At 44.4% G+C, this 20,601-nt stretch overlaps 1 protein-coding gene across 1 annotated transcript; it reads right to left on the bottom strand.

Annotated features, from left to right (window-relative positions):
- Positions 1–441: 441 nt before the first annotated feature.
- Positions 442–15,310, bottom strand: vps4b (vacuolar protein sorting 4 homolog B). Its single transcript, XM_062993742.1, has 11 exons — positions 15,107–15,310; positions 11,466–11,577; positions 10,699–10,846; positions 10,540–10,598; positions 10,328–10,447; positions 8,718–8,874; positions 7,192–7,340; positions 5,985–6,066; positions 4,392–4,611; positions 3,855–3,995; positions 442–2,839 (listed from the first exon to the last, which is right to left on the bottom strand). The coding sequence occupies exons 1-11, from the start codon at positions 15,128–15,130 to the stop codon at positions 2,738–2,740; spliced, it is 1,314 nt and encodes a 437-aa protein (XP_062849812.1). The 5' UTR covers positions 15,131–15,310; the 3' UTR covers positions 442–2,737.
- Positions 15,311–20,601: the final 5,291 nt, after the last annotated feature.

The raw sequence follows: 20,601 nt of genomic DNA, 5'->3' as shown, positions 1-20,601 counted from the left end.
CACACAGAAAGGACCCAGACCGCCCCACCTGGGGATCAAACCCAGGACCTTCTTGCTGTCAGGCAACAGCGCTACCCACTCAGCCACTGTGCTGCCCATTTCATAGGGTACATACTGTTTTTTTACTGTAGCATTAAAATAATCTCTGTACAGGAACTAAAAGTGAAAAGGTCAATGATAAAACATCGGTTTTGATTATGTAGCTCGTCTACTAATTTTGGAGACACAAATAATGCTTGGTAGAAATAAAAATTCTGCTCTGGTAAACAGAAGTGGATTATAAACAGCTCATATGCATAGCTGAGCTCAGTTTCATAGCCAGCTTTTGTAAAGACTTTCCTTTATTATCTATCTGTTGCACTATTACCATTTTACAGGTACAATAACATGCAGAATTAAAGTATATGACGCAGGTTAATCAATCAGAGTTGTTCAGTATGATCACTTTAATCAGCCTTTATTTATTTACACATATATGATGAAAGAAACGTAACAAACAAAAGTCCAGAAACATTTAATAACATTCACTTCCAAATGCAAATCGTCGAGTATGGAAACGTAGCTGAATAAAAAAACCAATAATAATAAACTCAACACTGAAAGAACATAAACATTCAGCTGTGATAGAATAGCGTGAGGTGAAATGTGAATGTGCAAATATTACTGAACCGTCTCCCCGACTATTAAACATGAATGTAGCGCTTTTCATCGACACACCTTCACTTTACATCGAACAGAATTTGTATAGAAGGCACAAGTTTGCATTAGCGGGTCAGAAATGATATATTTTCTATAGTTCACTCCTGTTCTTTGTGTAGTGAACACACGGTTACGCTGCGTTCGACTAAAACTTCTGACTAGAAAAAGGGGGAAAAAACGTTCCCTTAAGTGGAAAATCCTACTGGGGGCAAAACCCAAAGTTTAGCATGAGACATTTCAACACTGATGTAGAGACATCTGAGTACATGTGTATATAATAAATATTATCATTTATCACTTGCTTTATGGCAGACCTGGGGTTCCAATTATTTCTGCAAAATCTACTGTCAAAAATACTCTAGTATCAGCTGGTGACTTCTCTGTGTCCGTATAAACAGGGCTGGTCTGACCACACTCAATGTATTGGTCTTGGTAAGGAATGCTTTAGGGAAAGATTTGTCTCGACACTGTGCACAGTCAAGTGAGCTTTAAATCAGCACGAGCTCAGATGCTGGCGTGCACGACGAAATCCGCCTCCTAAACCCGATATGAAATTTGTTGACGATCACATGGACGAAAAGCCCACAGCAATCACAAGTTCATTTAATTCTTTAATAATTAAATTTTATAATTCAACGCCAAAAACAGGCATCAATAATCTTAATATTTGGTTTATATATGATTTGCTAGATTCGGGAGGGTAGTAATTAAAGTGGGTGTTTATTAGGGTGAGTATGTAATCTTTACTGATCACAAACAGAAACATGTCAGACTTCCTGGCTAAAAGGCAAAGATGCTTTGGTTATAAGCGCCGTAGCCTGGTAAAAGTCAGCTGGGAACTTTAGCTGATATCGAGAGGAAGCTTGAACGACGAGGGTGAATTAAAACTGCACTGAAATGAGCTGAAAAGAATAGGAAACGTTTGTCCCGACGTTTAAAGCTGCAGTGTGTAACTTTGGCGAATTCCTGACCTACAAACTCAAACGTTCAAGCTGTAACCAATCTGAGCGGTTTTATCATCCTAGTCCACACAAATACGCACATTCTCTGTGTTCCTGTCACGACCAGACAGCAGGGGTCACTGTTGCTGCGATAACGGATGCATTTTTAGCTCTAATAAAGCGGCAGCAGAGAATTCGAGTTTGTTTTGTGTTTTTGTTTTGAAAAATCACCACCCTGGATTGTTTTCAGCAAACGTGCATCGTCAATGATCTAAATATGAAAACATTTTGCTGTGTGAAAGGGAGAGCAGCCTGACAAAACCTTCTAAAAAAAATCAGACCCAAAATCTCTGATTATTACTGTTTACTGTTTACGAACTGCAGCTTTAATCTGTTTACTGTCACAAAACCCCAAATTCTTTCAGGAATTATTAAACACTATATGACCAAAAGTATTGGGACACCACTTGTAATTACTGAATTCATGTGTGTTTCAGCCACGACAGTTGCTACCAGGTGTAATAAATCAATCATATAAAAGAGTTGATATGCTTTTGACTTTGCAGCAACAGTTTAGGGAAGGCCCTTTCCCGTTCCAAGCTCTATAAAGACATGAAGCGTCCCATACACAGATCCCATATATATATCAAAGCCTTTCCAAAAGATCACACAGAGGTCAGTCTATCTTAATACCAGTTGATTTTGAAATGCGACGTCCGACAAGCTCAAGGTCAGGTGTCCAAATACTTTTGGTCCTATATCATATCTATGTATTACGAGACAACGGAACGTTCTGGCTGACGTTCTTCAGTGTCGCAAGATCTTTAGGGACGCAGATTTAGCCGAAAAGCACAAGAAAACCTCGGAATTTAACCAACACACGTAGTGAATACAAAAATAAACTAAAAAAAAATACATCATGAAACCCAGACTGTGAATGAAACCTTCTCAGGTCCGTTAAAGGTTCTGGACTGGACTTCTGCAGAGTTTCTGTCCTTCAGCTCACCAGTCCAACAGGAAGTCCAAGAAAAAGAAAGAAAAAAAACAAGCTAGAATTAAAGGTGGGGTAAGGGAACACGAATCCGGACGAGGGGGCTTCAGCCCTCCTGCCCAAAATCCTCGGTGAACTTCCTCAGCTTCTCTAGATCCTGCTCGTTTACGGTGGGCTTGGTGTTCGCCAGCGACAGCATCATGTCCGGCTGGAGGAGAAGAGACAGAGCGCTGAGTTAGAGGCAATGAGAATTTATATTACATTAAAACCACCTCCTTTTTTCTACACTCACTGTCCTTTTTATAAGCTCCACTTACCATATAGAAGCACTTTGTGGTTCTACAATTACTGACTGTAGTCCATCTGTTTCTCTACATGCTTTGTTACCCCCCTTTCACCCTGTTATTTAATGGTCAGGACCCCCACAGGACCACCACAGAGCAGGTATTATTTAAGTGGTGGATGATTCTCGGCACTGCAGTGACACTGACATGGTGGTGGTGTGTTAGTGTGTGTTGTGCTGGTATGAGTGGAGATTTTAAACACCGTGTCCACTCACTGTCCACTCTATTAGACACTCCTACCTAGTCGGTCCACCTTGTAGATGTAAAGTCAGAGACGATCGCTCATCTATCGCTGCTGTTTGAGTCGCTCATCTTCTAGACCTTCATCGGCGCTCACAGGACGCTGCCCACGGGGCGCTGTCGGCTGGATATTTTTGGTTGGTGGACGATTCTCGGTCCAGCAGTGACAGTGAGGTGTTTAAAAACTCCAGCAGCGCTGCTGTGTCTGATCCAGTCATACCAGCACAACACACACTAACACACCACCACCATGTCAGTGTCACTGCAGTGCTGAGAATCATCCACCACCTAAATAATACCTGCTCTGTGGGGGTCCTGACCATTGAAGAACAGCATGAAAGGGGGTAACAAAGCATGTAGAGAAACAGATGGACTACAGTCAGTAATTGTAGAACTACAAAGTGCTTCTATATGGTAAGTGGAGCTGATAAAATTACCAGTAAGTGTAGAAACCAGGAGGTTTTGGCTTTGGCTGATCGGTGTACTTATATTACATGTGAAAAGAACTCTTCAGCGCTGAGGAGGCGTCGGACGCTCCCTCGTCATTCACTCAGATCATCAGTAGGAGCATTTTAATTAATCTAAGAATTTAGATACGCCCTGTTCTCGGGAGTGTAGGATGATGGGAGATGCGCTCACCATGGAGACGACCGGCTCCAGCAGCTTGTCCCCGGGAACCTCCATCCACGTCATCTCTACGGCCTGAGGGTCTCCGGGAGAACACGGGGTCAGCAGGTCATCCAGGATCACCTTGGGATTGTCCCTGGAGGGGCCACGTACCTTCAAACCATAACATATGCATAAAAGAAGTGATTCGAATTTACACGACATGGTCAAAAGTATTGGGACACCAGGTCTAATGAATGAATGAATTTGAACGTTTCAGCCACAACAGTTGCTTAGAGGTGTGATACATTAATGGTATGACTTGGCAGCAATAATTTAGGGAAGGCCCTTGTGCACAGAGCCCCGGAATTAACCGGCAACTTCAACGTCAAAGGACATGCACAAATTCCCACGGACGTACTTCAAAGCCTTGTGAGAAGCTTCTCATAAGCGCTGCTGTTGTTCTAGCTAAAAAGATCACACAAAGGTCGCTCTGATTTAATATCAGTCCGTCGAGCTTACAATCAAGTGTCCGAATACTTTTGGAAATCAAAACAAGGAGCCACGTACCTGTTTGAAGTGCGTGGCCGACTGCACCTTCCTGACGGGCTGCATGAGCGCGTCCCGCACGATGATGCTGATGTCGGCGCCAGAGTAGCCCTCGGTCTTCTTGCCCAGGGTGACGAAGTCGGCGTCGGACAGGCTGTTGGGCGTGGTGCCCAGGTGCAGCTTGAACATGTAGGAGCGGGCGTGCTCCTCCGGCAGGGGGATGTAGATACGCTTCTCGAATCTACACACATACACACACACCGACACACACTCGTCAGTGCTGACACCTCGAGCTCTCGGGTTCGAATCTCGTCTCTGCTATCAGCCAGTCGGGTGCCTACGCAGACGCAGGATTGGTTGTGTGTCCGTAAGGGGCGGGATGATAGCGGAACAGGGTTCCTCGCTGCCCCTGCTGGTCGATCTATGGCGCTAGTCCCTTGCATGGGTAGGGGTGGGGGTCCTCGATGGGGGTGAGGGGCTTAGAGCCAGCGAGGACACAGAGAGCGAAACTTCAATTGGTCACGACTGGATTGAGTGAAAAAGGGGACAAATGATTGGAAACCCCCCTATTGCAGACCCTTTGCTCAGGGGTCCAGGTTTTGTGCTTCTTAAGCCACACCCTACGTCTTTATTCTTCACAATGTGTTCCTGATCTGCAGCGCTGCCCTGAAGCTCAGCGGTGATGTTCTCGACACCCGCTCGAACGTAAATACACATAAAGCAACTCGGATGATTCACCGGGTGGTGCAGGCGGTGACGTCTCAGTGCCCGTATAAATACAACAGGTCTGACCGCACCCAGCGGGCTTCGCAAGCACGTGCCGCGCTATTTATAACGTGACCGAGCTCACGTCATCACTAATCCATCCTCACAGTCAGACGGGGTTGAAAAACCTGCTCGGCAGGACCTGAGAACTGCTCGTCCAATCAGAGCGCAGAACACAGATAACGATCGGCGGTGGAGGAGCGGCGGGTAGGAGCTTCAGACCGCGATCCGTCTGCTTCTACTTGCAGGAAAATCAGGCGACCAGGGAGAACATAAAACGCCCTTGACATCCTGAAATCCTGGGTTTGCGGCATAGGGTGCACCTTAACATTTACAGCATTTAGCTTTCGCTTTAATCCTTTAATTGTATCACAGCTGTATCCTTAATTAATTTAAGCAACTATGGGTTAAGGGCCTTGCTCAGGGGCCCCAACAGTGGCATCTTGACTACTAGTCCAGTACCTTAACCACTAAGCTACCGCCACCAAGTTGCATCAGACGTTGGCTGAAAAGATCATCCGAATGATTTTGTCCCAGACCCATTGCTCAGGGGTCCAGGTTTTGTGCTCCTTAAGCCACGTCCTACATCTCTATACTTTATGACGCATTCCCGAACTTGCTTTGTGAAGTTACTAGGAGTATTTCTGTAGCTAAGCTATTTCGGCTGGCAGTGCCCGTCCTCCTTTATTAAAACTAAAATACAGGAATACCGCGATCCCGCCGAGACCCTACGATCACGTCCACGTACTTACTGAATGTCTTTCTTCGCTCGGACGGCCGATCTGCGCTGCTGAGATTAACTTTACATGATAATAAATAAAGCAGAATGGACCCGCCACTCGTAATTACCGTCTCCTGATGGCAGAGTCGAGCGTCCACGGGATATTCGTGGCCCCCAGCACCAGGATTCCCTTGTTGTCATTTCCGACACCTAAGAAAAAAAAAAGTGGAATTTATTCTCCTCTGGAAAACTGTGCTCCATGTGTTCCTCCACTGCTCGCAACGGCACCACGACAGCACAGACTCCTAACAGTATAAGGCTTTCTGTACAGGTAGGACCTGATTTTGACCCAAATCCCCCCTGCCCAAATTAAAAGCAGCTGATTTGCTACCTGAACTGTAACGCTGGACCAATTCAGGCTGAATCTAAAGCCTAAATGACCCAGCACAGCGGGTCGAACAGCCTGCGTGTCACGTGCGCTTCCGGGACCGGATCAATCCCAGTAAGCCAAGGATCACATTTTATTTGCATTAATGGAGAAGCACCGGCATGCATTCCTTTCTTGCGCTTGGAGGATTAAGAGAACTCTCCACCAGGGGTGCAGAACAGCCAAAGTGAACGCACTACCAATGAGGTTATGCATTTTGCAGAGTATGTAGTTTGGGACACAGCACCTAATCCTAGTTTCTCTACTTTTATTTATTTATTTTTTATGCATTTTCTCCCGATTTAGATTTAGCGCACTCAATTTTTGTCCAGATACCACATCCGAGGAAAGCACGTCGCTGTACATGCCTCTTCCGACAGGCGTACAGCCCTCCTCTTCTCGCCCCTGCATTCTGCACAGACGTCTCTTCCGCCAATCAGGGTCCTTACACAGCGTATGAAGACCCACCCACACACACATAGTCCGGTTAAGGGCCAATTAGTATCTGCTGCGGGCACTGCCAATTATGCCCGCTAGACGGTGCCCAGTCGACCGGTGGCAACACCGAGTTTTGAACTGAGGAGTTCAGAAACTCTGTGCTGGTGAGCTAGCGGAATATCCCGCTGTGCCACCTGGGCGCTTGGTTTCTTCACTTCTATAAAACTAGAGTTATTATTTCCAAAATGGTCATTTTAGTCTGGAAATCACCTTAAAATCCAGCATATAAGCAGAATTTTGGTCTGATTTGAGTCAGTACAGTCTGCTCAGTGTCGATGCCAGTCTGATCTATCCTGGCACCGGAGTAAATGTGGGTATTGTGCTCGACCGAGCCGTGTTTATTTCTGAGAACGGGGACGAACACGCACAGTTAGCAAAGCATAATCAGCTGTAAGAGCGCTGGTTCTCACCCTGCATCTGGACCAGGAACTCGGTTTTGATCCTGCGAGCCGCCTCGCTCTCGTTCTCGCTCCTGGAGCCGCACAGGGAGTCGATCTCGTCGATGAAGATGATGGACGGATTGTGCTCTCTGGCCAGCTCGAACAGATTCTTCACCAGCCTGAAGGAAACGCAGTAAATGACAGCTCGTCGACTCCAATATTACTGTGACTACCGTAAAAAAGTATGTGGACGCCAGGCCTTCCTGTCCAACATCTTAACAAACGCTATACTGACTGACTGACTGACTGACAAATTCCAACAGACACACTCAAGAATGTTCCGGAGCGAGTCGGTACTAACGTGGGTGGTTGCGGAATGTGGCGTCTGACAAGCTCATGGTCGGGTGTCCACATACTTCTGGCCCTAAAGTACTCAAATACAGGCCTGTACAGAGCTACTGAACACCTTCGGGGTGAATCGGAATGCTGACTGCGAGCCAGGAGTTCTTATCCAACGTTAGTGCCTAACTTGACAAACGCTATACTGACTGAATGACCACAAATTCCCATAAACACATTCCAGAATGTGTGTCCGTGTGAACGTGTAGCTTTGGAGTGTGATGTCCAACAAGCTCAGTGGTCACGTGGTCAGGTGTCCACATACTGTGAAGTACCCAAATACAGGCCTGTACAGAGCTACTGAACACCCTAGGGGTAAATCAGAACACTGACTGTGAGCCAGGCGTTCTTGTCTAACATCAGTGCCTGATTTGAATGCTATACCGACTGAACAACCACAAATTCCCACAGACACATTTCAGAATGTGAGTTTGTGTGATCATGTAGTTTTGGAACGTGGTGTCTGACAAGCTCGGGGTCAGGCGTCCACATACTTTTGGCCCTGAAGTACCCAAATACAGGCCTTCACCGAGCTACTGAACACCTTAGGGGTGAATCGGAACACTGACTGTGAGCCAGCCGTTCTTGTCTTGCCTGACTTGAATGCTATACTGACTAAATGACCACAAATTCCCACAGACACATTCCAGAACGTCCATATGAGCGTATGGGGTTTTGGAATGCAGTGTCCAATAAGCTTGTGGTCAGGTGTCCACATACTTTTGGCCCTAAAGTACCCAAATACAGGCCTGCACAGAGCCCTCACTTTTACCTGACTGAACACCCTGGGGGTGAATCGGAACACTGACTGAGCGCCAGGTGTTTTTGTCCAACATCAGTGCCTGACTTGACAAACGCTATACTGACTAAATGACCACAAATTCCCACAGACACATTCCACAATGTGTGTCCGTGTGATTCCCACAGACACATTCCTGAAGGTGTGGTGTCCAGCAAGCTCATGGTCAGGTGTCCACATACTCTTGGCCCTAAAGTACCCAAATACAGGCCTGCACAGAGCTACTGAACACCATGGGGGTGAATCAGGACGCTGACTGTGAGCCAGCCGTTCTTATCCAACATTTGGGGTCTGATTTGAATGCTATACTGACTGAACGACCACAAATTCCCACAGACACCTCCTGGCAGAAACTCACTTTTCACTCTCTCCCAGCCACTTGGACACCAGGTCTGAGGAGGAGATGGAGAAGAAGGTGGAGTTGTTGGCCTCCGTGGCGACGGCCTTGGCCAGGTACGACTTCCCGGTTCCGGGGGGCCCGAACAGCAGGATCCCCCTCCAGGGGGTGCGCTTACCTGCCGACACCAAACACAACGAGTTAGCACATCCTGTTAGCACCACACACGGCACAAGACACAGCATTGAGGCTCCTTCCATTTAAATGCAGGTTTTGTTTTTGCATTTTTTCCCATATTTCACCCAATTTAATCATCACCAATTCCCCAATTGCGATGACCTCACGTGGGCAGAGAAGAGGAGGAGAGCCGAGACCATCACGCGTCCCCTGCTGGCCGTATTTTTGCACCTGCTGGCGCCAGATGCCTGATGTCCATGTACTTCCGGCCACATAATGTATTCATGTGGCAAACCCTGGCATGCCGCCGTATTAATTTGTTTGTTTTTTCTAAATGCCATATCAGCTGAATAAAAGATTCTATCCTTAAAAATAAAAAAATGTGGGTTGTTATGTGTCTATAGGAATTTATGAAAGTACAGCGGTACCTTGTAACTCGACGTTCCCTCACATTCGACATGTTCAGCCTTTTTTAATTTGATTTTAAATTAACAATGAACTGCCGCTTTGTTTGGTGCTATGCTTGAGCGGTAAAACATCATCAAAGTGCGAATATGAGACGAATAACAATCAAATCCATTCTGTGTTTATCTGGATTCTCCTCCCTGTTTCACTTTTAAACTTGTGTTACAGCTCCAGCTTCTGAGAAATCATGAGAATCAGAATCAGCTTCTCCCAGAGTCTAAAACACTTCTGGTTGAAAATAAAGCTTAACGTGGTTTAATGTAGTAAAAGAAGGAGACAGGAGCACTAAACTTCTCTTCATTATTACTGCTCATAAGTTCCTCCACTAATCACATTCCTCACTCGCTGTTTTACTACAATAAGTCGCGGTAGGTTTTGTGCACCGCCGGCACACTTCCAGCACAAAAGCGGTTTTGTTACTTCTCGTGTGAATGCGCCGGTGCTGAGGGGAATACGGTATTCCAAGATAAAGCATCTCCAGCATTAAGAAGCGTCAGGAAACAATAAAGAAGTAAAACTAAAGTGCAGCTTGTATTATTGTATTATTATTGATGTTTAACTGTTTGTAATTGTATTTCAGTGTGTTTATATTATATTTGTGTTATTTTCAGTGTTTAAGTGTCAAAAACAACCTCATTATTTTACATGAGACTAAAATATCTGCAGTTCCACGGGACCATGGACGCATTAACACGTTCCCCAAACATCCTTATGGGAAAAAATACCTCGAAACTCGACGTCTTTAAAACTCGACGCCGCTCCCAGAACCGACTGACGTCCAGTTCACGTCCAGGTACCGCTGTATTTACATGGATTAGGGTGTTTAAGTAACCGTGAGGGTGTCTTCTATGGCATTTTTAAGTCCTTTTGCTTCTAAAGATTAAGCACTGAGGTGAATTTCTTTGTAGTTGTCTATTGTACCAGTAAACGGTTCCACGACTCGTAAGGGAAGCAGGAGACCCGTCTGAGCCCTACAGAGGAACACTCACCCGTGAAGAGATGTGGGAATTTGATGGGCAGGATGACGGCTTCTTTCAGAGCTTCTTTGGCACCTTCGAGTCCGGCTACGTCATTCCACTGAATGTTCGGCTTCTCCATGACGATGGCCCCTGTACACGGATCACATTAATAAAACATGCTCTGCCACGTTTAAAAAAAAAAGGGGGGGGGGGGGGGGATTACTTTTTCACAGATACTGAACCTGAGAGCTGGTTCTGGAACTTCTTCTTCTCGGGATCGTCTCCCTCGTCGCTTTCGTTCCTGTGATGAAGAACACGGCGTTTATAAACATGGAAATATTCAGCCACACGAACAGCATCGGGATTTGCATAAATATCAGCACCGGCGCGTTCACGCTCACCCCTTCTCGTCGGACTGGGACTCTTTGACGGGTTTCGCCGGGGCCTTTTCCTTGTTCTTCAGGTGATCCTTTAGCTTCTCCGCCCGGTCCAGGTACTCGGCACATTTGGCCCGGATGCTCTGCTTGGCTTTGTCGCCCTGAGCTTCATCTGATGGAAGAAGAGCGGTTCTGATTTATTCTCAGGAGCAAAACGGCGTATCTGGTGCGCTTTACTTGGACGTATCCAATTCCCCCCACTTGCATTTCAGACTGTGAAGCCATCTGGTTCTTTTTTTTCTTTTTTTTACCAGCCAGGGGTGGATTTCAACACACTGTACTCAGGTATTCCTCCACTGCCTATGCAGGCGACCAAACACACTGTAGGACAAAAGGTGACTGGTTTTAGCTCCACAACTTCTAAGTTGTGCATGTCTAAGTCCAGTGTTGGGCCCCTAACCCTCAAATGCCTGGATGGTGTGCTCAAAGTGTGATTCCTTATCCGGTTTTCCAACCTTCACGCAACCAGTTGTGTCTGTATCTTCTAAAGTGCCCAACCAGTCCAACGGGTCTCAGCAGTGGTGGGCTAGCATTACAGACTTCTGCACTACCCTCCATGCCTAAAATATTTTAAGGACTAGAACATAAATTACTCTGTTCATTTTATTCTGTACCACTAATAAGCATGTGAGGATGAGAAATCTATTCGATGTCGGGTTGATGCAGGTTCCCTGAAGTTCCTGTGTCTGAAAAAGCAGCAATGAAGGTCCATGAAGAGGCGATATACTCACATTTGATGACGTGTAGGAAGTACTGTACGGCGTGCTGGTACAGCCTCAAGGCCTCCTCGTAATTCTTAGCCTTGTCCTCCTGCGCTGCCTTACTGGCCAGATCGATAGCTTTCTGTAATCACACAAAGAAAATCCAACCACAGGTTACAGCCAGACAGATACACTGATACACAAGCTTTCAGTTTTAAACGTACACACAGTGAACATGAGGACACGCTCCAGTCAGCGAATTCTAATAAATCCCGTCTCATTTTTAACTCAGCTGTAGGGCTGGGCGGTGTGACGGTACATTCGGTATATTTCATATACCGCCATACTGTAAGCACAGGCAGCAAATCATAGAATATTGGTCGCTGCTGAGGAGCTGTGAAAGGAGCTATGGAGCGCCGTGCAGATTAAGTAGTTCGGTGTCATGCTGTGAAAAAAATTAACAAAAACAGATGGGGGATGAAGAGAGGGAGACCAACGATGCATCAAAAGAACCTACCAAAGAAGAGGTGTGTTGGCAGTTTAGAACAGACTAAAACACTTTATACTGCAGGTCTGTGGAGCCACGGCTGTTACAAACAACGACATTACGAACGCAGTAACGATCCACATAGACAAGGACACGATTCCTCTATAGACAGTCGAGAAAGAAGCTTTCAGAGCCATAATTAAAAATACTTCAGGTCAGTCGCTAAACCAACGTTATAAGCAAACTGGAAGTGGAGATATTTTAAGTCGTCAACTTTTTAAACCTGGTTTTATTTGTTAAAGGGAAAGCTGAGGGTAATTGTACAATACTTAAATATTAATAAACAATAAAACTGTATTTATTGCATCTGTTTCACGTGTCCTGATTCCATCATATATTGTGTCATTTTGTGGGGCCGAGTAGCTTATAGTCCTCAAAACCTTCATTATATACAGTGTATCACAAAAGTGAGTACACCCCTCACATTTCTGCAAATATTTCATTATATCTTTTCATGGGACAACACTATAGACATGAAACTTGGATATAACTTAGAGTAGTCAGTGTACAACTTGTATAGCAGTGTAGATTTACTGTCTTCTGAAAATAACTCAACACACAGCCATTAATGTCTAAATGGCTGGCAACATAAGTGAGTACACCCCACAGTGAACATGTCCAAATTGTGCCCAAATGTGTCGTTGTCCCTCCCTGGTGTCATGTGTCAAGGTTCCAGGTGTAAATGGGGAGCAGGGCTGTTAAATTTGGTGTTTTGGGTACAATTCTCTCATACTGGCCACTGGATATTCAACATGGCACCTCATGGCAAAGAACTCTCTGAGGATGTGAGAAATAGAATTGTTGCTCTCCACAAAGATGGCCTGGGCTATAAGAAGATTGCTAACACCCTGAAACTGAGCTACAGCATGGTGGCCAAGGTCATACAGCGGTTTTCCAGGACAGGTTCCACTCGGAACAGGCTTCGCCAGGGTCGACCAAAGAAGTTGAGTCCACGTGTTCGGCGTCATATCCAGAGGTTGGCTTTAAAAAATAGACACATGAGTGCTGCCAACATTGCTGCAGAGGTTGAAGACGTGGGAGGTCAGCCTGTCAGTGCTCAGACCATACACCGCACACTGCATAAACTCGGTCTGCATGGTCGTCATCCCAGAAGGAAGCTGACGCACAAGAAAGCCCGCAAACAGTTTGCTGAAAACAAGCAGTCCAAGAACATGGATTACTGGAATGCCCTGTGGTCTGACGAGACCAAGATAAACTTGTTTGGCTCAGATGGTGTCCAGCATGTGTGGCGGCGCCCTGGTGAGAAGTACCAAGACAACTGTATCTTGCCTACAGTCAAGCATGGTGGTGGTAGCATCATGGTCTTGGGCTGCATGAGTGTTGCTGGCACTGGGGAGCTGCAGTTCATTGAGGGAAACATGAATTCCAACATGTACTGTGACATTCTGAAACAGAGCATGATCCCCTCCCTTCGAAAACTGGGCCTCATGGCAGTTTTCCAACAGGATAACGACCCCAAACACAACCTCCAAGATGACAACTGCCTTGCTGAGGAAGCTGAAGGTAAAGGTGATGGACTAAACCCAATTGAGCACCTGTGGCGCATCCTCAAGTGGAAGGTGGAGGAGTTCAAGGTGTCTAACATCCACCAGCTCCGTGATGTCATCATGGAGGAGTGGAAGAGGATTCCAGTAGCAACCTGTGCAGCTCTGGTGAATTCCATGCCCAGGAGGGTTAAGGCAGTGCTGGATAATAATGGTGGTCACACAAAATATTGACACTTTGGGCACAATTTGGACATGTTCACTGTGGGGTGTACTCACTTATGTTGCAGCTATTTAGACATTAATGGCTGTGTGTTGAGTTATTTTCAGAAGACAGTAAATCTACACTGCTATACAAGTTGTACACTGACTACTCTAAGTTATATCCAAGTTTCATGTCTATAGTGTTGTCCCATGAAAAGATATAATGAAATATTTGCAGAAATGTGAGGGGTGTACTCACTTTTGTGATACACTGTACATGCTGAAGTTAAAACGTTTTATATTGTATGTATTTATGACAGTAGAATGAACCACAGACGTATAAAAAGTCCCAGTCATTAAAATTAAAACATACCGTGATTTATCGTCAGAATCTTAAAAAATACAGTGATACACATTTTGTGTCATACCGCCCAGCCTTAGTCTCAATCACGATCATGATGCTCAACAGAAGAGGCACCAGAACTATTTTATGGAAGATACAATGTGAGGGACGTTTTTTATGTCAACAAAATTGACATCAACTAAGTGGAAAAATATGCATACACTTTCTCTAAAGAGGTTAAACTCTGAAGCATTGTCTCTTTCCTCTAATTAGAAATGACTACATATAATGTAATACATCTCAGTGCCCAGATAAATAGGGCTAGTTCGACTAAGTCTTGTGCATTACAGTTTGGAAAGTCTTGGAAGCTCTGTGCAGAACTCAGGACTTCGATTTGATGCCACTCACAAACATCTAAATTCATGGAAGAGTGGTCTCTCTTTTGGCCAAGATCGAGAGGGAAACCTAAACTGTCAGCCTGTAAATCTATTGTGTGTTTAAAAAGCTGCTGGAACACACATGACACTGACCACAGTCAAGCGAGCAAAGACAAGACTGAGACAAAAGTGTTATATAAGTGAGTGATCATGTCTTGGTGCTATCTATGTTAGGGTTTTTCCTTGCTTGAGACTAATGTTTTTGGGTTTTATGACATGCTCCGGACCTAATGCGACCCTGATCAAGATAAAGCGATCAGAAAAAACGAATAAAATTGTTAATATAACCGAATTTTGACGGTAAAAACAAGCTTGACGTTTCATGTAGGCCGTACCCTAGATCACTACATGCTCACTTCGTAGGGCACCTAAGGGCGTCTAAGATACATAAATTACGCACGCTACGTAGTGCACTTTGTATACGCAAGGGAGCAATTTGGGACGGAACCCCAAACTCTAGCGCGATTCCAGACTTCAAGCGCTAAAGCTAAACGAACACAAACAAAATGCCTCAAGACAAATTAGCTATACAAAATAAGTTGATTAAACTGTTATTTTATGATATTATGAATTGTTTAGTTAGCTTAAAGCCGGCGGAAACGGCTAATGAGGCTAATGTGTACGAACGGACTTACCTGTAAGTTGTTGTTGGCAGCCATAGCGGCTGAAAAAATCCTCCAATCTCACTCGAATGCGGCGCGTTTTCACTGATAATACTTCAAATATAATGTTTCAAACGATTAATACGATAATCTGGATAAATAATGGAGAGTTCCAGCCGGTCTGAGCTGTTATTTTTCAGACTGTTGGATAATGGAGGACCAACAACTTCCGCATTAAAAATGTCGAGTGTCACTTCCACCTAGCACGGTCACGTGTGCGAGAAAAATGCTGTGACGTCACGCTCTGTGCCACGCCCACTCAGACGCTCCCGGAGCTGAGATTGATGCCGGGCTGCCATGTTGGAGAAAACACCTCACACGTGTTTAACTCGTGTTTACATTGTGTTTACATTAAATTATTGATCATAAGTAATCAATTTATCCTGATCAGGGTCACGGTGGGCGCCAATAATACACAGGACTTCACACACTTACCCATTCACTCACTCACCAATCACATACTGATATTTTTAGAAAGTAGAGTAATGGAAAGACATTGACGACATTTAACCATCACATACACTATGTTACCAAAAGTATTCGCTCGTCTGCCTTCACATGTATATGAACTTGAGTGACTCCCATTCTTAATCCACAGGGTTTAATATGATGTCGCCACTCTTTGCAGCTATAACAGCTTCAACTCTTCTGGGAAGGCTTTCCACAAGGTTTAGTGTGTTTATAGGGTTGAGTGTGTTTATGGGAATTTTTGACCGTTCTTCCAGAAGCGCATCTGTGAGGTCAGACACTGATGTTGGACGAGAAGGCCTGGCTCACAGTCTCCGCTCTAATTCATCCCAAAGGTGTTCTATCGGGTTGAGGTCAGGACTCTGTGCAGGCCAGTCAAGTTCTTCCACACCAGACTCGATCATCCACGTCTTTATGGACCTTGTGCTTTGTGCACTGGTGCGCAGTCATGTTGCAACAGGAAGGGGCCATCCCCAAACTGTTTCCACAAAGTTGGGAGCATGAAATTGTCCAAAATCTCTTGGTATGCCGAAGCATTAAGAGTTCCTTTCACTGGAACTAAGGGGCCGAGCCCAACTCCTGAAGAACACCCCCACACCATAATCCCCCCCTCCACCACACTTTACACTCGGCACAATGCAGTCAGACAGGTACCGTTCTCCTGGCAACCGCCAAACCCAGACTCGTCACTCCAGAGAACACGTCTTCACTGCTCTAGAGTCCAGTGTATGCTTTACACCACCGCATCCGACCCATTAGATCACTAATGTGTGTAGAAGCAGTCTGCATGCCGAGGTGTTTGGTTTTACACACCTGTGGAACACCTGAATTCAATGATTTGGATGGGTGAGTGAATACTTTTGGCAATATACTGCATATCTGAAGTGAACGACTACAGTGCAGATTATTCAAGTCTAAGGGCCTTGTTTAAGGGCCAGACAGTTGCAAGTTGTGGTGGGGTGTGTGCTGGCGACCACCCTGACTTCATTACCCTAGAAGAGCCACATTACATGCCTCCTCCAACACGTGTCGCCTTTAGACACAGTATCAGTACATTTATTTCATTTTATGAGGATTTTAACGTCATGTTTTACACTTTGTTCCATTCATGACAGAAACGGTAGTTACTGCTTACACAACATCCATCAGTTCAAGTTTAATATCAAACACTATTCCACCACATGTTTCACTATTAAACCATGTGTATATGTCCATATTGTTTCACCATGTAAAACTTATATTTCTTATAATTTTAGCTTATTTTTTACTTTTTTATATATTTTAATATTTTTTATCTTATTTTTATTTTATTATTTCTGCTGGTCTCACTGAAGAGCAACCAGACAAATTTCGTTGTATAACTACAATGACAAAGTCTCTCTATCTCTATTTAAAGACATCTGGCAACCCTAAATACAGGTAACAGGTGAAGAATTGTACAGGATCCGCCCAGAGATTAACTGTGGACTAAATGATAGTCTTTTAATATAATGACTGGTTTATTTTAATAGCTCTAAATTCTGTCCTTGTTAGCAGATACAATCATGTATGTTGAAGCGAATGCTTTTTTGTTTTTGATGAACCGTGTCTAACTGGCCACAATGTAAACATCATGTCATAAATAATATACGATTAAATAGGAATTCAAGTCATTGTTACTGACGTAGAAGGTAGACACACACACATATAGAGCACAACCAGCGTGACTGATACACCCAATAAGCATTTTATAATTACACTTACCTGGTACACACATTCATTCCTTGTTTTATAAGCTACATCTACCATACAGATGAACTTCGTGGGTATATGATTACCAACTGTAGCTCATCTGTTGCATTTATCAGTCAAAATGGACCCTTATAGCCAGATGATGTTTGGGTGTTGGACCATTCTAGCATGGTAATAACACAGTAGTGTTTTTTTTTTTTTTTTTTTTTTTTTTTTTTTTCCTTCGGGATCAATAAAGTATCTATCTATCTATCTATCTATCTATCTATCTATCTATCTATCTATCTATCTATCTATCTATCTATCTATCTATCTATCTATCTATCTATCTATCTGTGTGTTGTTCTGGTATGAGTATAGAGGGTGCAGCAATGTTGTTGGGATTTTTCAACACCTCTGTGTCAATGCTGGGAGGAGACCAGACGCTCCAACCAAAAATATAAAGCCTTCAGAGTCCTGTGATCATAAAGTTGTTTGTTTATTTATTAGGATTTTAACGTCATGTTTTACACTTGTGGTTACATTCATGACAGGAACGGTAGTTACTCATTACACAAAGTTCATCAGTTCACAAGATTATATTGAACACAGTCAGGGACAATTTAGTGTCTCCAATTCACCTCACTTGCACGTCTTTGGACTGTGGGAGGAAACCGGAGCACCCGGAGTAAACCCACGCAGACACGGGGAGAACTGTGACACAGAAAGGACCCGGACTGTCCCACCTGGGGATCGAACCCAAGACCTTCTTGCTGTGAGGCAACAGTGATACCCACTTAGCCATCGTGCCGCCCCACTGATAAAAGACCAGAAGGAAATAAACACATGTTGTGTCTCTAACACTCAGCCGGGTATCTGTGATATTTCTACACAGATTAATAGAGTAATAAATCAGTCACCTGTTTATCATGAAGGTATTTCTGCAGCGTCTCAGCTCGGTCCAGGTACTGCGTGCATTTCTCACGGATCTTCTGGTTTCCTTCCTTTCCCTGAGGTTCACCTGAGGAACACACACAGTGATAGTGGTAACACACCACCAAATAATGAATGATAAGCTTACCTCCCTCAGACACGGCCACAAGGTTGTGTCCGGTGAGCTGAGAGTCAAACCTGTAAGCTCAAAGCTTTTTTAGGTTGCCTAAGCCACTCCAAAACTTCCTGTTACCTTTCAGTCATTTAGTACTGTTTCCAGTAATTCACTCATTCATTCTGTACGGCATCGTAAACACACTCACGCTTCACTACATGCAGAAAAATCTTCACAGCGTGCTGGTAGGACTTGATGGCCTCCTCGTAATCTTCAGCCTGATCCTCCTGTGAAGCTTTGTTGGCGATCGCTATCGCTTTCTGAAATAAATACCGACAAGACACTCAGTTTTACTGATGTTCTGTTTTCATATTTTTCATATTTAGTTTGGACTCTGGGCTCGACTAGCTGACCTGGGTCCATGGATCTAAGAGAAACCGTACAGTGATTTATAGTCTAGTAGCAGCACTTTATACTCTATTCTGTAACTAACCGGAAGCCAGTGTAGAGATTTTAGAACTGGAGTGATATAAAACTCTAGCAGCAGCGTTCTGGATGAGCTGTAACTGTTTAATGTTTTTTTGGGAAGTCCAGTTAAGAGACCATTACAATAGTCCCTACTGGCAGTTCAGTGGATGAGCAGAACACAATATGCTCTCAGTATTAACTCAACACTTGGTAGGGTCTCTGTTGCGTCGGCAATGAGGTGATTCCCTCCCTCAGACACAACAACTGTGCCTGTAGAGTGTAGACCAGGCTGATAGCACCACTGTGATGTGTACCCGGGTAAATCCAACCCCCTTTCTTTCAAGAACTAGCCAATCAGGTCTGTGTAGAAGCCCGGAGATTTAAACCTAAATCTCTAGCAAAATAGACGGCTGTGTTACGCAAGCACTCATTACCCTACTACCTTCTTTAGATCAGACCAGGACAGCATGGAGGTCATGGTGCTATTAGGTAGATAAACATTGACTCCTACAGGGCACTAATCGAACCCAGAGCATCATACTGTACATTTACTCGCCATTTAGATAATCTGGTTCATTCATTGGCATACTTGTGATGACATTAAAGTACCTGGAGAAACCCTTCATGGAGAGCATAACAAACTACACACAGAGCATCCCCAAGACCCCACAGCTGTGTCCATGTTGTACTTAATTATTACTACGAGATGCTTTCTACATTCTGCCTCTACTTTCATCATATCAAATCTGGAGAGCACTATGGAGGTCATAGTAAAACATCTTTCATTTGTTCCTTTATAGTAAAAATAGTACATTTTTGGTGTAAAAACCATTCAGGATGCAAACAAGGATTGAAAAGGCTTCCTGTGTAGTCCCGAGTCTCCTGTAGGTTGGTGGGACCTACCTGTAGGTTGGTGGGCTCCATTGGAGGCAGTAATCAGAGGGGTAAATCCACAAGCATGGTGCAGTAGCAGCAGCACTGTGAGCTCGGCCTGATTTGAGCTCGGCCTGATTTGCGTACGAGCTGGTTTAGCTGGTGATCCTCAGCTCTGCCTGATCTGATCTAATCTGTAACACACCCATGAGTCATGAAAACAATGAGGAAGTGAAGTCGACGTCAAGAACGCTGACAGCAGGGCTGGAACTCTAACACGTATTGTTTATAGTATAATGAACAATATTTATGATCTTATATAGTGAATCATTCATTTTAGAATTTCTTAGTATTTGGCCTTCATATAGTAAATGCTGGATGTGTTTTAGGTTGTTATAAAAACTTTTGTGGCCTGGATGATGGCTTGGTGGACTGCACTGTCGCCTAACAGCAAGAAGGTCCTGGGTGGAACGATTTGAGTCCTCTGTCTGTGGTTTGCATGTTCTCCCCATGTCTGCGTGGGTTTCCTCCGGCAGCTCCGGTTTCCTCCAACAAGTCCAAAGACGTGCAGTCAGGAGATAACTAGAGATGAACTGGCCGACTGGCGATCTGTCTGGGGTGATTCCTACCTTCCTACCCAGTGAACTGCACCCACTGCGACTGTGACCAGGACAAAGCGGTCGTAAAACAGACAATTAATGAATGAGAAGCCTTTGTACAAGAAAAACAAACGTCACACGGCAGAAATTGAACATTTAGCTCCATCTAGCGGTCATCAGTAAAATTGCAATCTGAACGGTTTAAAAACAAATAAAAAACAAGTCTTATTATTAACATTATTATTGCTAATCATTAATAAGTGATAAGTGGAATCTTGCTTATGTTGGCACAATTCTGATTT

The sequence above is a fragment of the Trichomycterus rosablanca genome, chromosome 4 (assembly GCF_030014385.1).
Source record: "Trichomycterus rosablanca isolate fTriRos1 chromosome 4, fTriRos1.hap1, whole genome shotgun sequence".
Classification (NCBI taxonomy): Eukaryota; Metazoa; Chordata; class Actinopteri; order Siluriformes; family Trichomycteridae; genus Trichomycterus; species Trichomycterus rosablanca.
Note: the sequence above shows the minus strand (reverse complement) of the source record. Positions and strands in the feature narration are given on the sequence as shown.

Bases quoted from the DNA above. Each gene is read 5' to 3' on its own strand.
- vps4b (XM_062993742.1), bottom strand. From the start codon at position 15,130: ATGGCTGCCAACAACAACTTACAG. The intron at 7,341-8,717 runs GTGAGTTTCTGC...CGTTTCCTTCAG, and splicing joins TGGCTGGGAGAGAGTGAAAA to GCTGGTGAAGAATCTGTTCG. The intron at 6,067-7,191 runs GTGAGAACCAGC...TTTTTTTCTTAG, and splicing joins GTTCCTGGTCCAGATGCAGG to GTGTCGGAAATGACAACAAG.